We start from the raw sequence: 23,452 nt of genomic DNA on the forward strand, positions 1-23,452 counted from the left end.
ATTGAAGTAGATTAGTCTGAGCTGCAATACCACATACAACCTGTAGACAGGGGTGGTGCTGTTTTTTTTTTTTTGTTTTTTTTTAAAGAAAACAGTTACAAAACCCACAAGAAATGATTGGAAATGTTGCACACAACCGTAGAATTCATCCGTAATTGCGAGCCAATTCATTTCTATTCACCACGGGCACCCCATATAATTCCGGGACGTAGAAAGCCTCCGCAAAAGACATGTCCTATGGCCTCATGCACACGACCGTAATTAGAAGTCTATGGGAGCTACCGTAATTACAGAAGCGTTGCCACGCGCCGCCAGGGGACCATGATTACAGGCGCGGCCGCGTGCGTGAGGCGTTATAGACAGACATCAGCCGTATTTCAGGACAGCAGTTGCATCCAAAGCCCCTCTGCTTATAGCCCCAATTGGAACGACATTGCCCCACAGCATGAGATGTCCAGACACTGAACCAGCAGGGAGTGCAACAGTAAGATGCCAGGTCATGCAACCTGGGAGCTAACGGCCTGCGGAATTGTGAGTGCAGCTTTGGTTGTGACTAGAGTAGAAGACATGATTGTACTTGCGTCAATAATAAGCAATGTGGTTTTGAATAGATAGCAGGGAAATTGGCGAGATAAATGATTTTGGTGTTTCGGGGTCTTGTAATCCCCTTATAATAGAGGTGCAGACGAGGACGGTCCCGCGGTTTTCGAGGAAAAATAAGAATTCCACCGTTTTTGGAGACCGTTTCCTAGTAATATTTATGTAACAGATTTATTCATTTGATCTGTAGGCCCAATCTGGTAAGCACAGCACAACTTCCCTGCGGTTATTTGGTGAATGTGTTTAGCCGTATACAGTATGACAAGTGCAGAGTACGACTTCTCCTGAGTATATATTAATACTGCCCAATGCTACTGGTATATACTTGCTGAGTCTCCGTATCTTCTCCTGTCCTGTATACTGGGTGTAATTCTCAGTATCTGTATTATTCTGTATATATACACTGCACAGTACCACTCCTCCTGTCCTGTATACTGGGTGTAATTCTCAGTATCTGTATTATTCTGTATATATACACTGCACAGTACCACTTCTCCTGTCCTGTATACTGGGTGTAATTCTCAGTATGTGTATTATTCTGTATATATACACTGCACAGTATCACTTCTCCTGTCCTGTATACTGGGTGTAATTCTCAGTATCTGTATTATTCTGTATATATATACACTGCACAGTACCACTACTCCTGTCCTGTATACTGGGTGTAATTCTCACTATCTGTATTATTCTGTATATATACACTGCACAGTACCACTTCTCCTGTCCTGTATACTGGGTGTAATTCTCAGTATCTGTATTATTCTGTATATATATACACTGCATAGTACCACTCCTCCTGTCCTGTATACTGGGTGTAATTCTCAGTATCTGTATTATTCTGTATATAGACACTGCACAGTACCACTTCTCCTGTCCTGTATACTGGGTGTAATTCTCAGTATCTGTATTATTCTGTATATAGACACTGCACAGTACCACTTCTCCTGTCCTGTATACTGGGTGTAATTCTCAGTATCTGTATTATTCTGTATATATGAACACTGCACAGTACCACTTCTCCTGTCCTGTATACTGGGTGTAATTCTCAGTATCTGTATTATTCTGTATATATGAACACTGCACAGTACCACTTCTCCTGTCCTGTATACTGGGTGTAATTCTCAGTATCTGTATTATTCTGTATATATATATACACTGCACAGTACCACTTGTCCTGTCCTGTATACTGGGTGTAATTCTCAGTATCTGTATTATTCTGTATATATGGACACTGCACAGTACCACTTTTCCTGTCCTGTATACTGGGTGTAATTCTCAGTATCTGTATTATTCTGTATATATGGACACTGCGCAGTACCACTTCTCCTGTCCTGTATACTGGGTGTAATTCTCAGTATCTGTATTATTCTAAATATATGGACACTGCACAGTACCACTTCTCCTGTCCTGTATACTGGGTGTAATTCTCAGTATCTGTATTATTCTGTATATATGGACACTGCACAGTACCACTTCTCCTGTCCTGTATACTGGGTGTAATTCTCAGTATCTGTATTATTCTGTATATACACTGCACAGTACCACTTCTCCTGTCCTGTATACTGGGTGTAATTCTCAGTATCTGTATTATTCTGTATATATGGACACTGCACAGTACCACTTCTCCTGTCCTGTATACTGGGTGTAATTCTCAGTATCTGTATTATTCTGTATATATGGACACTGCACAGTAATACTTCTCCTGTCCTGTATACTGGGTGTAATTCTCAGTATCTGTATTATTCTGTATATATATATATACACTGCACAGCACCACTTCTCCTGTCCTGTATACTGGGTGTAATTCTCAGTATCTGTATTATTCTGTATATACACTGCACAGTACCACTTCTCCTGTCCTGTATACTGGGTGTAATTCTCAGTATCTGTATTATTCTGTATATATGGTCACTGCACAGTACCACTTCTCCTGTCCTGTATACTGGGTGTAATTCTCAGTATCTGTATTATTCTGTATATATGGACACTGCACAGTACCACTTCTCCTGTCCTGTATACTGGGTGTAATTCTCAGTATCTGTATTATTCTGTATATACACTGCACAGTACCACTTCTCCTGTCCTGTATACTGGGTGTAATTCTCAGTATCTGTATTATTCTGTATATATGGACACTGCACAGTACCACTTCTCCTGTCCTGTATACTGGGTGTAATTCTCAGTATCTGTATTATTCTGTATATATGGACACTGCACAGTAATACTTCTCCTGTCCTGTATACTGGGTGTAATTCTCAGTATCTGTATTATTCTGTATATATATATATACACTGCACAGCACCACTTCTCCTGTCCTGTATACTGGGTGTAATTCTCAGTATCTGTATTATTCTGTATATACACTGCACAGTACCACTTCTCCTGTCCTGTATACTGGGTGTAATTCTCAGTATCTGTATTATTCTGTATATATGGTCACTGCACAGTACCACTTCTCCTGTCCTGTATACTGGGTGTAATTCTCAGTATCTGTATTATTCTGTATATATGGACACTGCACAGTATCACTTCTCCTGTCCTGTATACTGGGTGTAATTCTCAGTATCTGTATTATTCTGTATATATGGACACTGCACAGTACCACTTCTCCTGTCCTGTATACTGGGTGTAATTCTCAGTATCTGTATTATTCTGTATATATGGACACTGCACAGTACCACTTCTCCTGTCCTGTATACTGGGTGTAATTCTCAGTATCTGTATTATTCTGTATATATATATACACTGCACAGTACCACCTCTCCTGTCCTGTATACTGGGTGTAATTCTCAGTATCTGTATTATTCTGTATATATATACACTGCACAGTATCACTTCTCCTGTCCTGTATACTGGGTGTAATTCTCAGTATCTGTATTATTCTGTATATATATACACTGCACAGTACCACTTCTCCTGTCCTGTATACTGGGTGTAATTCTCAGTATCTGTATTATTCTGTATATATATATATATACACTGCACAGTACCACCTCTCCTGTCCTGTATACTGGGTGTAATTCTCAGTATCTGTATTATTCTGTATATATATACACTGCACAGTATCACTTCTCCTGTCCTGTATACTGGGTGTAATTCCCAGTATCTGTATTATTCTGTATATATATACACTGCACAGTACCACTTCTCCTGTCCTGTATACTGGGTGTAATTCTCAGTATCTGTATTATTCTAAATATATGGACACTGCACAGTACCACTTCTCCTGTCCTGTATACTGGGTGTAATTCTCAGTATCTGTATTATTCTGTATATATGGACACTGCACAGTACCACTTCTCCTGTCCTGTATACTGGGTGTAATTCTCAGTATCTGTATTATTCTGTATATACACTGCACAGTACCACTTCTCCTGTCCTGTATACTGGGTGTAATTCTCAGTATCTGTATTATTCTGTATATATGGACACTGCACAGTACCACTTCTCCTGTCCTGTATACTGGGTGTAATTCTCAGTATCTGTATTATTCTGTATATATGGACACTGCACAGTAATACTTCTCCTGTCCTGTATACTGGGTGTAATTCTCAGTATCTGTATTATTCTGTATATATATATATACACTGCACAGCACCACTTCTCCTGTCCTGTATACTGGGTGTAATTCTCAGTATCTGTATTATTCTGTATATACACTGCACAGTACCACTTCTCCTGTCCTGTATACTGGGTGTAATTCTCAGTATCTGTATTATTCTGTATATATGGTCACTGCACAGTACCACTTCTCCTGTCCTGTATACTGGGTGTAATTCTCAGTATCTGTATTATTCTGTATATATGGACACTGCACAGTATCACTTCTCCTGTCCTGTATACTGGGTGTAATTCTCAGTATCTGTATTATTCTGTATATATGGACACTGCACAGTACCACTTCTCCTGTCCTGTATACTGGGTGTAATTCTCAGTATCTGTATTATTCTGTATATATGGACACTGCACAGTACCACTTCTCCTGTCCTGTATACTGGGTGTAATTCTCAGTATCTGTATTATTCTGTATATATATATACACTGCACAGTACCACCTCTCCTGTCCTGTATACTGGGTGTAATTCTCAGTATCTGTATTATTCTGTATATATATACACTGCACAGTATCACTTCTCCTGTCCTGTATACTGGGTGTAATTCTCAGTATCTGTATTATTCTGTATATATACACTGCACAGTACCACCTCTCCTGTCCTGTATACTGGGTGTAATTCTCAGTATCTGTATTATTCTGTATATATATACACTGCACAGTATCACTTCTCCTGTCCTGTATACTGGGTGTAATTCTCAGTATCTGTATTATTCTGTATATATATACACTGCACAGTACCACTTCTCCTGTCCTGTATACTGGGTGTAATTCTCAGTATCTGTATTATTCTGTATATATATATATATACACTGCACAGTACCACCTCTCCTGTCCTGTATACTGGGTGTAATTCTCAGTATCTGTATTATTCTGTATATATATACACTGCACAGTATCACTTCTCCTGTCCTGTATACTGGGTGTAATTCCCAGTATCTGTATTATTCTGTATATATATACACTGCACAGTACCACTTCTCATCTTTTTAATAAATGTTAACAAACATACACATGCCATAAATCCGCACATACAATACACGGGTCAAAAACCAACACAAAATGAACAAGTTCTAAACACATTATCAATCTCGGCCGCCTCCTCTCTGGTCCAGATCACATTCCTACCAGCACTCAGTCTTCTGTATTATAACTCACATCATCCACACATCACTCACATCATCCACACATCACTCTCATCATCCACACATCACTCTCATCATCCGCACATCACTCACATCAGTATAAATACAAATACACAAAACTCATAGTCACAACATCAATCCAGACGCCTCAAAAGAACAAAATCAGTAACAGTCTAAAAAATAAAATAAATAAAATTGTTAAACCACAATAAAACCAAAAACTGACCCTAACCGGTCCATGTGCCCATCAAAAAATATTAACCAAGGAAAAATGAGAAATTCCTACATGAGAAAACACAACATCGGCAAATAACCCCCCCCCCTTTTTTTTTTTTCACTAAATTTTTTATATTTTTATTTTTATTTTATTTTTCTTAACCACAAATCCGCAATATGAATACCAATTAGTAACCAATATATACAAAACAATACTGAACATACATATATTTATAATAACAACTGCATTATACCCAATTCAAGACCAATGTCCAGTCCAAAGTCCGTACCTTTAAGCTCCGACCGACACCATCGTCCATCCTTCAATGTCTCTTCGATCGGGCCCGGCTTTTTCTTATTATTTGAACCCCCCCCCCCTCCCCACCTTTCCCCCCTCCCCACCTAACACCTAACCCCCTCACATCTATACAAAAATACTCCACTCTACAAGATATAGTAAGTAAAGACTCAGCCTGTACAATGGCATACATTACCTGACATAACACATAACACATCCTTAACAAATCCTACCCACAAGGCCCTGGTTCGGTACCTGCAAGCCCTATATCCATCATCAACTATAACGAAAACACAAAGCTACAGTGGCAGCATTAGCCCCCTCACCAGGAATAGAGACGACTAGACTAGGGCACGCTGAAGGAGAAACCCCTCCAAAGCATGGAGGCCCTACTCGTGCCCAGTCTCTCGAACTCCAAAGAACGAACCTTCCCCAGGTCACCGAGAATGTTCCTCACCACCTCTTCCTCCGGGAGGGTTTTTTGTGTGGTTGATACAAAACACCGTGCGTTCCACGTGCCGTACCTGACCGCTAAGCTGACTAAGAATAAAGTGCCCCGATCTCGACCACCCAGGTGTCTGAATGTTCCATAGGCCCATTCCGCATAGGAGAGACCGGTCAGACCAGGCCAATCAATGGAGGCACCCACCCTGCTGTAGACCCCTGTATTGAGGGGACAATGAAGCAGGAAGTGCTCCATGCTTTCCAGCACGTCGCCACACTCCTCCCAGGGACAACCCCTTTCCTCAGGGTTCCTGTGTTTCAAGTTGTCCCTCACATACAGTTTCCCATGGAAGCAACGCCAAGCCAAGTCCCAAAACTTTAAAGGGATCCTACTAGAATTTAAAACCCTCAAACCAACCTCCAGATCCCAACTTGGGCAGTCCCTGAGCGCCAGGGGCTTCTGGAAATGGGTCAACAGAACCCTGTTGTCAAGGAGCCTCCTTGACAGAGTCCTGATCTCCCACATCCCCAGACCCCACCGGCGAATTGTTTTCAGAACCACGGTAGCATAAGCCGGAAGATGCCCATGCGGCGTGCGAAGGTCCTTCACTTGCCCTCCTGTCTCCCATTCCTGGAAGAAAGGCCGAAACCACCCCCTGCAGGAGACTACCCACGGAGGAGCCCTCTCTTGCCAGAGGCTTGACATGTTGATCTTTACAAAGGTATTAACCAGGAATACCACAGGGTTGACCATACACAACCCCCCTAGTCTCCTCGTACGGTATGTCACCTCCCTCTTGACTAGGTTCAGCCTATTCCCCCATAACATCTGGAAGAACAAGCTGTAGACCCGAGTCCAGAGAGGTTCTGGCAAGATGCAGACACTGCCCAAATAGATTAACAAAGGGAGCAGGTAAGTTTTGATCAAGTTGACCCTTTCTCTGAGGGTCAAAGACCAACCCTTCCACTGGTCGACCTTCTGAGCGGCGATCTTTAGCCTGCTGTCCCAATTTTGTTTGGGGTAATCCCCCTGGCCAAATTCGATGCCGAGAATTTTTACAAACTCCTGAGGCCCTGGAAGAGTGTCCGAGAGATCAAAGGTAGGATCTCTCCCTCCCAGCCAGAGACTCTTACACTTATCCTGGTTGATCATGGACCCGGATGCCTCCGAGTAGCGGTCAACTTCAGATATCACCCACTCTGCCTCCCCTCTCGAGGACACAAAGACGGTGACGTCATCCGCATACGCCACCACTCTCAGAGTGGCTTCCGAGGCTGCCAAGTCCATGCTGACTCCCACCAACGGTCAACGATCTCCCCTCCTAAGGAAGGGGTCAATCGCGAACACGTATAAAAGCGGGCTCAGCGGGCAACCCTGGCGAACCCCAGACCCAACCTCAAAAGAGCGGCCAATCCAACCGTTCACAAGCGGAAAACTCTCTGCCCCTGCATACAAGATCTTAAGCCAATCAACAAACCCCCCCGGCAGACCATACCTCAGAAGGACCGACCAGAGATACTCGTGATCAAACGCTTTTGCCTGATCCAAGGACAGTAAGTACCCCTTCCAACAGCCCGCCCTACTCTGCTCCACTGCCTTTCGGACACCGAGTACAGCGCTAAACGTGCTGCGGCCTGGAACAGAGCAATGCTGAGCCCCCGAAAGGAGCCGGGGTGCAAATTTCACCAGCCGATTAAACAGCACCTTTGCCAGAACCTTTCTGTCCACATTGAGTAGCGCTATGGGACGCCAATTCTCAATGTGCGATGGGTCTTTACCCTTTGACAGGATGATCAGGGCCGACCTCCTCATTGACTTCGGCAAAGTGCCCGAGGAAAGACACTCATTCAACACCTCAGTCAACAGGGGAACTAAAATGTCCTTAAAGGTCTTGTAAAATTCAGACGTTAAGCCATCTGGACCCGGCGACTTCTTGAGGGCAAGCCCTTCAATCGCCAGTCTCACTTCCTCTTCCCTGATCGCCTCTGCCAAGACACCAAGAGAGGGGTCTTCTCCTGGTTCGGGGACAGTTTCAGCCAGGAAAGCCGACATCGCATCCCGATCAAGATCCATCTTTCCCAAGAGGTGCGAGTAAAAGGATCTGACGACCTCCAAGATCCCTGATCTGGACCTTTTCAGGGATCCTGTACTGTCCATCAGTCCTGAAACCACTTTACTATTTACTGACATCTTGCAGTTCTTGTAGGGGTCGGGCGAGCGGTACTTCCCAAAATCCCTCTCAAAAACTAAAGATGCGTGTCTATCATACTGGCAACTCTTAAGCAAAGATTTCACTCTGGAAATGTCCTCGCGGTCACCTCCAGTCGAGACAAGATGCTCGAGTTTCCTCCTCAGGCCCTGATACAGGCGATACCTGTCCAGGCTCCTGAGGCTCGAGAGCTGGCGGAAGAAACTCGCCACCCTTTTTTTGAACATCTCCCACCACTCCGACTTACTGCTACAAAGATCCAGTAATGGTACCTGGCTCTGAAAGAAATCCTCAAAGGACCGTCTTATCTCCGCTTCTTCCAAGAGAGACGAATTGAGCCTCCAAAAGCCTCTTCCCATCCGGGGGGTCTCTGCAACATTCAGAGAAAATAAAATTAAACAGTGGTCGGAGAACTCCACCTCAACGACGGACACTGCCGAAGAGATGGCATCCTCCTTTAAATAAAACCTATCTATTCTAGACCTACAACTACCTCGATAAAAGGTGAATCCCGCGTGGCCTGGGGTGTGCCGGATGTGGACATCCACCAGGCGAGCCTCACTAGCTATCCTATTTAGGGCCACACAGTCATAAGTCAGCCTGTCTCTGGAACCTCCCCTATCTTGGGACCTCGTGGCAGCATTGAAGTCCCCTCCAAAGACCACCTGCCGACTCGTAAAAAGATAGGGCTTGATCCTCATAAAGAGACTTTTCCGGTCCCAGCTGGTTTGGGGACCATAGATGTTAATGAGCCTGAGCTCCTGTCCCTTCATGAGGACATCCAAGATCAGGCACCTCCCCATTTCTAATTCAATAACCCGTCTGCATTCTACCGATGCGGTGAAAAGAACCGCCACCCCGCTACCCGGCTCGGCCGCAAGAGACCAATAAGATGGTCCACGCCTCCACTCCTTTTTCGCTTTATGTATGGCTGCCAAGTCTGTCAGCCTGGTCTCTTGCAAAAATAAAATGTCGGCCTCAATTCGGCCGAGAAAATCAAAGGCCGCAAATCTAGCCTTGTCAGATTTAATGCTGGCGACATTAATAGATGCCAGCGTCAACGGGGTGGGTGCCGCCATCCTGGGTGATTGAATTAGATGACCTTTTTCCCCTTCCCCTTTCCCTTCCCCTGGTTTTTATCACTGTCTGATGAAGAGCCGAGGGCCCTTTTGAGGGATGCTGATGTGTCCATATCCCTCCCTTCCTCCAGCTCCTCACCAGCACCACTATCAACCTCACCTCCAGGCTCCGAGACAGCGCTTCTCCCTGAGGGTTCCGCATGCCCTGAGGCAAAAGCTGGACGCCCCCCACAGACCCCCTCGTCACCTTTGCCACATCCTCACCCCCACACTCCTCATCTGAAGAGGAGATGTCCTTGAGGGTTTGAAAGCGGTTTGAGAGAACAACAAGAGGTGAGTCGGTTGGGCTTTCCTTAGGCACCTGGACCAGGGGAGGAGAAGATTTCTTATCTCCCTTTTTTTTCTTTTTAGCACCCTGCTTGCGCTTTTCATCTAGCCACCGTCTACTGTCCTCATCCATACTTTCATATAGCGAGGAACATGAAGAAGCGGCTTCCTCCTCCCTCTCCAACCTCCTGACCTCTTCATTCAAGTCCTGTTCCCCCAGGGCCTCAGTAGCAATGACACTTGCCCCCGGAGCAGGGCCAAGGGTTACCCCAGTTGCCTGGGGCTCCCCGAGCTCCCTACTCCTTCGACGGTTCTCCAATCGCCTTAACTTGGAGGGTGACTTGCCTTTCTTCCCTGGCCCCTCAGCCCCTTCACCTCCACCAGTGCCAACCACGGCAGGAGCAACCTCTCGGCTTTCTCCCGCTGGGCCCGCCATGGCGTTGGCAAAGGAACGAGGGCAGCGACTGAATGGGTGACCTAGATCCCCACACAGGTGACACCGAATATCCCCACAGGATGTGGCAAGATGACCTATCCCCCCGCACAACGCACACTTCTGCACTCTGCAGTGGGCACTGAAGTGCGTGGGGTCACCACACCTGTGGCAGAGCTTCGGCTGCCCCTGGTAAAAGGCCAGGATTCGGTCCCTTCCTAAAAAGGCTGAGGAAGGGATGTGGGTGACAGAACTTCCTGAACGCTTTAATTTAACCATAAAGGTCCAGGCCCCTGACCAGATGCCAAATTCATCCCTGTTTTTTTTGGGGACCTCCGTTACCTCCCCGTACCTGCTGAGCCAGGTCATAATGTCCATACAAGAAAGACACTCATTGCAAGTTAGGACGGTCACCTTCTTGATTTCGCTCTGACGAGACAACGCTTGTACAGCGAAGTCTCGCCAGCCGGGCTCATTCTTCACCAGCTCATAATTTGACCAAAAGAGCTCCAGGCCCTCCGGCCGAACAAAGCTGATGTCAAATACTGGGGTGCCATAGGGATGTATCAGGGCAAAGATGTCGATCGCTCTGAAATTCATCTTCAAGAGAAGCTCAACTATTTTTGTCCTAGGTGGGCACGTATCATTGCCTCTCCAGCGAAGACGAACAACATTCCTACGAGCCCCCCCAGGCCCGGCTGTTGGAAGGGTCCACACAGTTTCCCCTTCCCTTTCTTCTCGGAAAGCAGTCAGGCCATGCCTGTCTATCCAGAAGGACAGATCAACCGCTCGGCCCTCTACCATTATTGTTCTCTCACCCTTTTTAAGGGCCTCCAGGAGGCGCCGCTGTAAAATACCGTCCCCAGAGCCTGAAGATGAGGAGGAGGCCCCAGCAGTGACACTGGCATAACTGCGAGTAGTCACCCCTGGGGGGGCAGATGGACCGGCCTCACTAGACCTCATACCCCTGGCAGTAACATTCCCACCACTCACCCCGGCCCCAGACACAGGAGAGGGACCATTATCAATATCACTCGTATCGGCACCATTCATACCCTCACCATTATTAGCAGCACTTGTACCGGCACCATTCATACCCTCACCCTCTGGACCAGCAGTAAAAAGTGTTTTTGGGCCGGATGTTATCGCCTCGGTGTCATCAGGTTTCCCCTCAACCTCATTAGCGTGACATTTATTTACTTGAGACAATCCTTCCTTCTTAGAGCCAGCAATGCCCAGACTCGCCCTCACCCCTGGCAAAGCTGGCTCCCGGGCTGGGGATTCATGTGACGCAGCCACCAAAGGAATACTAGTGACTGCGCCACCGGACCCAATGACCGCAAGCTTGGGGGGACATTCAACCGTGCCGTCAGTCCCAGCAGCCCCTTCATGCTGCCGCCGCTCAGTAGCACCAACGGGTTCCAGGGACACTGGAATATTCGCTGCCAGCTCTGGTGTCGAGCCGCCCCCCATTACTGAAGAGGAAACCTGAGCACCAGAGCTTTGTTCTGCACCCAACGCTGGGCCACCAACATTATCTGGCGCTATTGACGCCTTAAAAACGCCACCAAAAACGCCACCGCTACTATGACAAGCAGGGACATCAGCCTCCATTATTACGCCATCATTAATCTCCCCGCTTTCCTGCACCGGACCCACTTCAGGGCCCGGGCTAGGCTGGATCACGGGGCTTGTGCAGCGAGCTGACCCTGCGGCCAGCTGGGGTAGCACTGGGTGGGGAACAAACTTAAAACTGACCTCCTCCACGATTTTTCCAGCCTTTCTGGATTTTAGTCGCCGCCGGGCTTTGCGCTTTGCTGCGCGCTTGGCATTAACTTTCTCCTCTGGACCCAAGTCCGCGCCAAAAGAAAAATGCTGCAGGCTCACCGGAGACTGGAGCTGCCGTATTTCCGCCATCAGCCTCCCACCTGAATTGCTGCTGCTGATGTCCTGGTCACAGGTGTCCCCCTCACCGGCTGAGCTGGAGTCCATGGGTAAAGCCACTTGCTCTGCAGGCAGCTCGCTGCACGTGCTCCGCTGGCCAGACGCACCCGGACACATTTCCTCCTCCTCACCCTCATCATCTGTCTGCTTTCCAGGGTCACAGACACCCTTCATTGCCCGGAACCGATCATCATTAAGGAGTTTCTCCTTGAAAGGTCCACTATTCTCCAAAATAAACTTGCGCTTTTCTTTCAGGGCATCCACCTCAGATTTGAGATCCCTGATAGTCGCCATTACTACCAACCTCTTTGCTCCAGAAGTGACGTGCGACCGAACCCGGGCTGCTTTCAGCTCCTCCTGGAGCTTCCGAATGGCCTTCCCGGCGTCCTCATACCCACGGAGGGACTCCACAACACGGGAGCTAAAGGTGGTTGTTGACTCCGTGGCACGTAGTTCACCCCAATCTGCCTCCACACCATCATGCATGCTCTGCTGCACATCTCCAGGATCGATCCTGCTGGCTGCAACACCAGGAACCTTGCGGCTTTCCTGGCTTTCTGTCCTGGTTTCAGGCGGGGACAGGATCGGGGCCACATCGCTGTGACCCCGACTAGATCTTCTCACCCCCACAACTTCGGCCGGTTGCTGAACGCTCCCGCTACCCGCCGGCCTAGACCGGGTAACAGGAGGCTGAGAAGCACTTGGCTGGCAAGAACTTCCTCTCATCCCAAGCAGCAAACTCTCTCCCTGGAGAGGAAAGAGCCGACACCCGGAAAGAGCTTCCTCCAACGCCCAGACAGCACACACCCGCTCCTCCTGTCCTGTATACTGGGTGTAATTCTCAGTATCTGTATTGTTCTGTATATATACACTGCACAGTACCACTTCTCCTGTCCTGTATACTGGGTGTAATTCTCAGTATCTGTATTATTCTGTATATATACACTGCACAGTACCACTTCTCCTGTCCTGTATACTGGGTGTAATTCTCAGTATCTGTATTATTCTGTATATATAGACACTGCACAGTACCACTTCGCCTGTCCTGTATACTGGGTGTAATTCTCAGCATCTGTATATATATACACTGCACAGTACCACTCCTCCTGTCCTGTATACTGGGTGTAATTCTCAGTATCTGTATTATTCTGTATATATAGACACTGCACAGTACCACTTCGCCTGTCCTGTATACTGGGTGTAATTCTCAGTATCTGTATTATTCTGTATATATAGACACTGCACAGTACCACTTCTCCTGTCCTGTATACTGGGTGTAATTCTCAGTATCTGTATTATTCTGTATATATAGACACTGCACAGTACCACTTCGCCTGTCCTGTATACTGGGTGTAATTCTCAGCATCTGTATATATATACACTGCACAGTACCACTCCTCCTGTCCTGTATACTGGGTGTAATTCTCAGTATCTGTATTATTCTGTATATATAGACACTGCACAGTACCACTTCGCCTGTCCTGTATACTGGGTGTAATTCTCAGTATCTGTATTATTCTGTATATATATACACTGCACAGTACCACTTCTTCTGTCCTGTATACTGGGTGTAATTCTCAGTATCTGTATTATTCTGTATATATATATACACTGCACAGTACCACTTCGCCTGTCCTGTATACTGGGTGTAATTCTCAGTATCTGTATTATTCTGTATATATAGACACTGCACAGTACCACTTCGCCTGTCCTGTATACTGGGTGTAATTCTCAGTATCTGTATTATTCTGTATATATATACACTGCACAGTACCACTTCTTCTGTCCTGTATACTGGGTGTAATTCTCAGTATCTGTATTATTCTGTATATATATACACTGCACAGTACCACTTCGCCTGTCCTGTATACTGGGTGTAATTCTCAGTATCTGTATTATTCTGTATATATAGACACTGCACAGTACCACTTCGCCTGTCCTGTATACTGGGTGTAATTCTCAGTATCTGTATTATTCTGTATATATATACACTGCACAGTACCACTTCTTCTGTCCTGTATACTGGGTGTAATTCTCAGTATCTGTATTATTCTGTATGCTGCGGTTTCGTCTTTTTTCTCCGGAGAGATTTGTGCTTTGTATAGAGGAGATAATCCAAACACTTTACTGCAAGATGTGAAATCTGTGTATTTTCTCAGTGCAGCCATGAATTGTTCTGCTAAATTAGTCCTTAAATGAACACTGACCCTCTGCAGTAAAGTAAATGTGATCTATTGCTCGTTGCTATCAGCCATTCAGGCTCGGGAGCGGCTGATTGTAGTCAATGGAACGACTGACACGAAGTTCAGAAAATTGTGATCAATGACGGGGATCCCAACCTGCCCGTCCTAGACTTTCCATTTTCCAATGTTTTGTTACTATAGAGACAGATTTTTGGTGTAAGCGCTAATTATTCGCCTATAATTTTAGCCTTTTGTGCGCTGTTTTTCCCATTATCCTCTTCCATTTGCTCTTGTCGGTGTGAAAGCTGCTTATCCAGGCTCAGGCAGTACAACATGCCTGTCAATACTGTCTTGTAGTGACAACATTTGCTTTCACTGCAGGCTGTAAAGTGAGATGACTTACTTGTTGCTGACACCTACTGGCCATTATGTAAATTGCACTATTTAATTCTTATTGAGATTTTAGTATTTTTCTATTCAGCCAGAGCAGTGCAGACGGACAGCCAGGTTCTCTTCATCCTCGGCGCTGTTCCTAGTTTGTTCTGTATGCCACTCAATCATTTGTGCCATGCTGGTAAAGCTGGCACCGACACACTGTAGTGAAGAGGACGAGGCCAAGGATATACACCGACTTAATCAGCATTAGTAACTTTGCTATGAGATACAGTATTACATCAGCAATAATTTGCATTACTTAGCTCTGATTTCAATGATCCCAGCACCCCCTACTTGTTCATTGTCTGTCCAGCATGCACCATTGTGTGAGATGTAGCGGTGCCATCCAATGGTCTAAAGTGGAATTTAAAAAAACCTCTATGAAGCAGTCTGCAATACTTAATCCTATCCAGGCAGGTAGCAGGGTGACAGCAGAATTATGAATGCAGCTCTGGATATGGCTCGGCTGGGACGCGACCTTCAGCTTTGTAAAATCTTCACAGATACGAGCACCTATAGATGTCTGTGACGATGATGTTATACAGTGATCTCCGAAACAAAGGACTGTGAGGACGGGGACGTGAGAGCAGAGCTGTCAATCACTCTACAGTCCCGCCCATATTCAGCTGCTCATGCTGTAAACATTGGGGGCAATAGAACAGTAGACGCTACAGAAGTATTTATTTATTTTTGCTTTCATTTCTACCGTTTCTTTCATGTTTTTGGCAGCTCTTTCATCGTCATCGGTTTATTGACCTCACGTTTTACTGCATTCGGATGGTTTGTTAATGGGCGGCCCGTCCTTCCACGTATTGTTACCGCTCTTGTTCCCGCCCTCGTCTGCCTGTAATTGAGACGTAATATTTTATAACGAAGGTCCTTGTAAGAATCAGCAGAAACCATTGGCTCTAAACTGCACGGATGACGTGACTGAGCGCAGGTCCGGAGGTCTCATCCGATTGGCACAGCCTGATGTCTAACAGGTTATAAATAAATGGAGCCTCCGTCATTTCATAATCCCCTCTAATCATCACACCCAGGATTACAGGACTGTTCAGTTGGAGCAGTAACTGCAGTGCTTGTATTGAATTATGAAAAAAGAATAGAATGCAAGTGCGTCGGTAAAGACTGACACATAGGCAACAAAGTAGGGAACAGATTTTAGACATTTTTGATTCCTATAAAGATTGGTAGTGACCCATATGGAGACTGTAACTGCGGCCACGAGGGGTTGTCCGCCACCGTCTGTAGACTCTGTAATGAAGTAGAATAAAACTTCACACAAGACGAGCGCTCAGTGATCCCCGAACCGTAGCTCCATGTACTGAAATCAAACATGCCAACTATCCCCCTCCCCCCCCCAATTATACAGGACATGCCCCTAAATGGCATTTAAATCCCAAATATAGCATATGACCCCCTTCATCACTCCCCAAAATGAATACAGAACCCAGACCAGGCCCTCTAAATTATTACTGACCCTGTGATTATACAGACCCCCAACCCCCTAAATACATAGACCCCCAGACTAGACCCACTAAATAAATACACACCATCAGATTTGATTGGGGGCAGTGAGTATTTTGTCAGGAGTAGTAGTCCCCCGGTGTCCTGTGTGTTCCTGTATGATTACTGCTCCATACTTACGATCTCACCACAGACAGCCCCTCTCTATATGGGGGTCTTACAGAGCTGCTCCCCGTTCTGGCTCATAGAGGGGGCCCCAAGCAAGGTACCCATCCCAATGATGTCCATATTCTCTACTAGGAGAAGCAAGATTTGTGCTGTCGCTGTGTTTACTTCTCAAAGGATTTCCTGAACTGATCTTTTTGTAACAGACCCTCAGCTGTATGAGGAGAACTAGCTATGTATATATTTTCAACATGTTAACAAGAATGTTCCCTTTCACCACTGGAAGTTTTCAGCGCTGAAGCAGCAGAATAGTGAGTGCAGCTCTGGAGTATAATACAGGATGTAACTCAGGATCAGTACAGGATAAGTAATGTATGTACACACTGACTCCACCAGCAGAATAGTGAGTGCAGCTCTGGAGTATAATACAGGATGTAACTCAGGATCAGTACAGGATAAGTAATATAATGTATGTACACAGTGACTCCACCAGCAGAATAGTGAGTGCAGCTCTGGAGTATAATACAGGATGTAACTCAGGATCACTGCAGGATAAGTAATGTAATGTATGTACACAGTGAGTGCAGCTCTGGAGTATAATACAGGATATAACTCAGGATCAGTACAGGATAAGTAATGTATGTACACAGTGACTCCACCAGCAGAACAGTGAGTGCAGCTCTGGAGTATAATACAGGATATAACTCAGGATCAGTACGGGATAAGTAATGTAATGTATGTACACAGTGACCCCACCAGCAGAATAGTGAGTGCAGCTCTGGAGTATAATACAGGATATAACTCAGGATCAGTACGGGATAAGTAATGTAATGTATGTACACAGTGACCCCACCAGCAGAATAGTGAGTGCAGCTCTGGAGTATAATACAGGATATAACTCAGGATCAGTATAGGATAAGTAATGTAATGTATGTACACAGTGACTCCACCAGCAGAATAGTGAGTGCAGCTCTGGAGTATAATACAGGATGTAACTCAGGGTCAGTACAGGATAAGTAATGTAATGTATGTACACAGTGACTCCACCAGCAGAATAGTGAGTGCAGCTCTGGAGTAGAATACAGGATGTAACTCAGGATCAGTACAGGATAAGTAATGTAATGTATGTACACAGTGACTCCACCAGCAGAATAGTGATTGCAGCTCTGGAGTATAATACAGGATGTAACTCAGGATCAGTACAGGATAAGTAATGTAATATATGTACACAGTGACTGCACCAGCAGAATAGTGAGTGCAGCTCTGGAGTATAATACAGGATGTAACTCAGGATCAGTACAGGATAAGTAATGTAATGTATGTACACAGTGACTCCACCAGCAGAATAGTGAGTGCAGCTCTGGAGTATAATACAGGATATAACTCCGGATCAGTGCAGGATAAGTAATGTATGTACATAGTGACTCCACCAGCAGAATAGTGAGTGCAGCTCTGGAGTATAATACAGGATATAACTCAGGATCAGTACAGGATAAGTAATGTAATATATGTACATAGTGACTCCACCAGCAGAATAGTGAGTGCAGCTCTGGAGTATAATACAGGATGTAACTCAGGATCAGTACAGGATAAGTAATGTATGTACACAGTGACTCCACCAGCAGAATAGGGAGTGCAGCTCTGGAGTATAATACAGGATGTAACTCAGGATCAGTACAGGATAAGTAATGTATGTACACAGTGACTCCACCAGCAGAATAGTGAGTGCAGCTCTGGAGTATAATACAGGATATAACTCAGGATCAGTACAGGAGAAGTAATGTAATGTATGTACACTGACTTTGCTGTATCTGCAGATTAATTCTATATGGAAGCTGTAGAGTACATGCTCTTTCTCTGGCGGACTCATCTGTATGGCCGCCATGTAATACTATATTCGTGCTGTAGGGGAAATGTCTGGCTGGCTGCAGCTTCTCGGTTACCGGTCCCATGGATAACCCCTATAGGATAAGTTAATACGTAGCATAAATACTGCAGGATTTCTGTCTGTAATTTATGTGTCTTTGCAGGAGAAGTTGACCTTCTGCACATGGAGAATAGTCTGTTTCCACAGGTTTTTCCGCAGGTTGTGGATGAGATTTGTTCAAATATTATCCGCTTTGCTGCTTCTGTAATCCGCTGTGGGATTTCCGCAGTATTTACGCTACATGTGAACATCGCCTTAAACTACACCCAGCAGATCCAGCCGCTCATAGGACGACTGTAACGTTATTGAGGCGCGAGGCACAAAGCTTCTTCTTCATCCTCTCCTCCGGTTTCATGAGCTCTGAATTTCGTATTCGTTTTCTGTAAATGTGTCTGTGTTCTCGTTGTCATTGGGCACCCCCCCCCCCCCCCCCCCACGAGACAAGGTCAACGGCAGCAAATTGTTTAATATCATCTGTGCGCGCTTAATCGTAGCGTCCCCAGAGACTCCGCTCCGTGCCGTAACCAGACGCCCTTCAGGTCTCCCAGGATCAGATCCATTGACATATGGCATCGGGCCCTAAAGGCAAAAGGGCCCAATATCGCATTAACTCCTAATACGTCATCTATCTGGAGGGAGAGGAAGGGGCCAACACATTGCCCTTGCACAGCGGCCCGCTTCTGCCTGTACCCACCCCTGAAATGAATTGTACCCTGTATATAAATCAAACCAATAACCAGGATCCTTTTGGAACCCCAGTAGAGCGCCCCCCCGGTGGGAACTACGGTGAAGTATAGCAAGGGTCCTTATAATATGTAAATTATGTCAGTCGCTCCTCAGCAAAAAAAATCTGCAAACTGCCGCTTTTGGAGTTCTGACAAAGTACCAGTTTGTAGTCTGTTGCTAGGGAGAAACTAAGGAGGATTTTTTTTGGTGCTTCTGATTGGCTGAGAAAGCTCCTTGGAGAAAAAAAAAGTCACATTAGCATATGGGTTACTTTGGGAGTGTTTTTTGTGTGGAATATGACATCCAGGGGTTTAGCTTTATTAGGGTGTTCTATAGGCACCCTAATTTACAGGATTGATTTTTGGTGACGGTTTCCCTTTAAATCGCTGTGTATTTATAAATAAACCTGATAATTATCGCCATGGTAAACCTGACGTCATGACCGGGTGAGGATCGGGGGGCTCAGGTCTCCGTCCATGTGACTAGTTTTTAGCTACATGTATGTGGAGGTGAGTCATGCGTGTTTCCATGGCGAACCGTTCTTTCCACAATCCATTGTATACCTGGGAAATGCGACGCGTCTGCGAGGATGATGGATCCTTCACACTCTGTACTGCATTCAGTCTATTCATAGTCCTGCTTTACCTCTGTATTGATGTCACTGAGTAGAACAGCGCCCCCGCCTGGATTATACGTATTGTCACTCACTGTATATGTTACAACTCGGACCGTTTGCCCTCCGTAAACTACCTCAAAAAATGTACGCAAATTAAAAAAAATACAAATCGTCCTCTGGAAATACGTTCTTGATTTGTCCTCGTTTGTCCAGTTAGTGATATCTGTTTCTGGGAAAGCTGGGTGACAACCAATATAGCCGCTCCTTGCAGGTCACATGGGGCTTTGTCATGTGGCTCTAATGCAGGATCTGCAAAAACAAATCCGTAGCATTATTGGAAAAAAGAACAAAGTAGATTTGGCCTTCAGGAGTCTGGAAAAGCAGGGTGATATCCCCTATAATTATTAGTTGTCACTTAACTCAATACGACTCCAAAACAACTGATAGGGGTTGTCCACTTTCTAAAAATCCCATTGCAGAGACGTCGCTTGCTTTTACGGCTTCTGAATGCTAAGACTTTTGTATTCTCCGTTCACACACAAAGCGAAGTTGAGGATTCTGCGGGTTTCCTGTTCGGAGCGTGCAGTGCATTGTGGGTGCTCAGGTTTACATGACTGTAAACTTCCATAAATGACATATATATTCCAAGAAGAAATCGGCAGAATTATTCCTTTCACTTTGGGTGTGAATGGAGAATAAACTCTGTACAATACAAGTGAACTAAAGTATTTACAAAGTTACTCAACCTTATATGTAGATTTTTATTTTTGTAGAGATTTTTTTATTGTGTGTTTTTTTTACATTTTTGCCTACATTGTATGAAATGTAAAATATAACCCGCAAAATATGTATACATGAATGCAACCAACGTATAGTGTACATAGAGGGCGCCGTGGGTGATATATATATTTTATTATAAACCCCGTAAATGCCGTTCATGGTGAAAACTTTTGGACCATGATGCTTTGCCTTGTTTTTCTGTATATTGCTGAACCAGTAGGGGGCGTCTCTAAATGAAAGCTTCTATGTAGATTTTAGTTTTAAATGCCCCCATCTAGCTTGCTCACGTCCTTTGTAGGAAAGTTGGGTGGGATGACCCTCAGCCTGGCTCGCAAGTCCTATGTTTGCTAATATAAAGATGTCTGTGGAAAGGGGAATGTGGCCAATCAGAACAAGCTCCACCCCCTAGGAGCCACAACAAAGACCACGTTATTGCTATTCATCAACTTGTGGTTACATTATGATGCTAGTAAATGACTAATCCTATGAATTCCCATCATGCACTTGTCACATAAGCTGTTTTTCTTGCAGGATATGAGGAAACATGTCTTCCTGACCCTCCTGGACACGGAGCAGTCATACGTGGAGTCGCTGCGCACGCTCATGGAGGTAAGGCGCTGTGGGTTATGTCGTGTGTGTATGGAGCAAAATCTGTTTAGATGTCAAAAAATGGCAACAAATAATAAAAAAAACAATGTGGAAAAGTTTGGTGGAATCTTAAGCATAAAAATAGCGCCACCTACAGGCGGTTTTGGAAAATAACTGGATAATTCTCCTACAACCTCAGAAGTGAGAACTTTAAAGGTTTCCGCCACCTTTTGACATGGGAAAAAAATAATTCACATATGGTAGTACTTCTCTGCCGTTAAAAAAGTTACACTAAGCTTCAGACTAAAATCTCCATTCCCTCTATTCATTTTCTGACCCCCTGATATTCAATTCGCAACCTGCTCCTAGCAATGCTGGATGTGAAGTCTGTGTGTGTGAAGACTGCTGCTGCCTTCACTAGCACTGGTGATGTATCAGCACAGCTTCATCCCTGTACTGCTTTCCCCTTCTAATACAGTCCATGAAAGGGCTCTTCTCTAATGATCTGGTCTGTGTGATCTCTACCCCTTCTCTTACAGATTCTGTGGACCGCTTTGGGACACTACCAGTGGGGCAGTATTATAGTAGTTATATTCTTGTATATAGGAGGCAGTATTATAGTAGTTATATTCTTGTATATAGGAGGCAGTATTATAGTAGTTATATTCTTGTATATAGGGGGCAGTATTATAGTAGTTATATTCTTGTATATAGGGGCAGTATTATAGTAGTTGTATTCTTGTATATAGGAGCAGTATTATAGTAGTTATATTCTTGTATATAGGAGGCAGTATTATAGTAGTTATATTCTTGTATATAGGGAGCAGTATTATAGTAGTTTATAGTCTTCTATATAGGGGGCAGTATTATAGTAGTTATATTCTTGTATATAGGGGGCAGTATTATAGTAGTTTATAGTCTTCTATATAGGGGGCAGTATTATAGTAGTTATATTCTTGTGTATAGGGGAAGTATTATAGTAGTTATATTCTTGTATATAGGGAGCAGTATTATAGTAGTTATATTCTTGTATATAGGAGCAGTATTATAGTAGTTATATTCTTGTATATAGGGAGCAGTATTATAGTAGTTATATTCTTGTATATAGGAGCAGTATTATAGTAGTTATATTCTTGTATATAGGGGCAGTATTATAGTAGTTATATTCCTGTATATAGGGGCAGTATTATAGTAGTTATATTCTTGTATATAGGGGGCAGTATTATAGTAGTTACGTTCTTGTATATAGGGGCAGTATTATAGTAGTTATATTCTTGTATATAGGAGCAGTATTACAGTAGTTATATTCTTGTATATAGGGGCAGTATTCTAGTAGTTATATTCTTGTATATAGGGTGCAGTATAGTAGTAGTTATGTTCTTGTATATAGGGGGCAGTATTATAGTAGTTATATTCTTGTATATAGGGGCAGTATTATAGTAGTTATATTCTTGTATATAGGGAGCAGTATTATAGTAGTTATATTCTTGTATATAGGAGCAGTATTATAGTAGTTCTATTCTTGTATATAGGGAGCAGTATTATAGTAGTTATATTCCTGTATATAGGAGCAGTATTATAGTAGTTATATTCTTGTGTATAGGAGCAGTATTATAGTAGTTATATTCTTGTATATAGAGGGCAGTATTATAGTAGTTATATTCTTGTATATAGGGAGCAGTATTATAGTAGTTATATTCTTGTATATAGGGGGCAGTATTATAGTAGTAATATTCTTGTATATAGGGGGCAGTATTATAGTAGTTATATTCTTGTATATAAGAGCAGTATTATAGTAGTTATATTCTTGTATATAGGGGCAGTATTATAGTAGTTATAGTCTTGTATATAGGGGCAGTATTATAGTAGTTATATTGTTGTATATAGGAGCAGTATTATAGTAGTTATATTGTTGTATATAGGGGCAGTATTATAGTAGTTATATTCTTGTATATAGGGGCAGTATTATAGTAGTTATATTCCTGTATATAGGGGGTAGTATTATAGTAGTTATATTCTTGTATATAGGAGCAGTATTATAGTAGTTATGTTCTTGTATATAGGGGCAGTATTATAGTAGTTATATTCTTGTATATAGGGGGAAGTATTATAGTAGTTATATTCTTGTATATAGGAGCAGTATTATAGTAGTTATGTTCTTGTATATAGGGGGGCAGTATTATAGTAGTTATGTTCTTGTATATAGGGGCAGTATTATAGTAGTTATATTCTTGTATATAGGGGCAGTATTATAGT

At 44.1% G+C, this 23,452-nt stretch overlaps 1 protein-coding gene across 1 annotated transcript in view; it reads left to right on the top strand.

Moving 5' to 3' along the window:
* Positions 1-23,452, top strand: part of LOC142741692 (rho guanine nucleotide exchange factor 17-like) — a 197,905-nt gene that overhangs the window by 114,922 nt on the left and 59,531 nt on the right. The window contains exon 3 of the mRNA XM_075851037.1: positions 21,140-21,217. Coding sequence (XP_075707152.1) covers positions 21,140-21,217 — 78 coding nt within the window. The remainder of the gene's footprint in view (positions 1-21,139; positions 21,218-23,452) is intronic.

Source organism: Rhinoderma darwinii, chromosome 2, assembly GCF_050947455.1.
Source record: "Rhinoderma darwinii isolate aRhiDar2 chromosome 2, aRhiDar2.hap1, whole genome shotgun sequence".
In the NCBI taxonomy this organism is placed as follows: domain Eukaryota; kingdom Metazoa; phylum Chordata; class Amphibia; order Anura; family Rhinodermatidae; genus Rhinoderma; species Rhinoderma darwinii.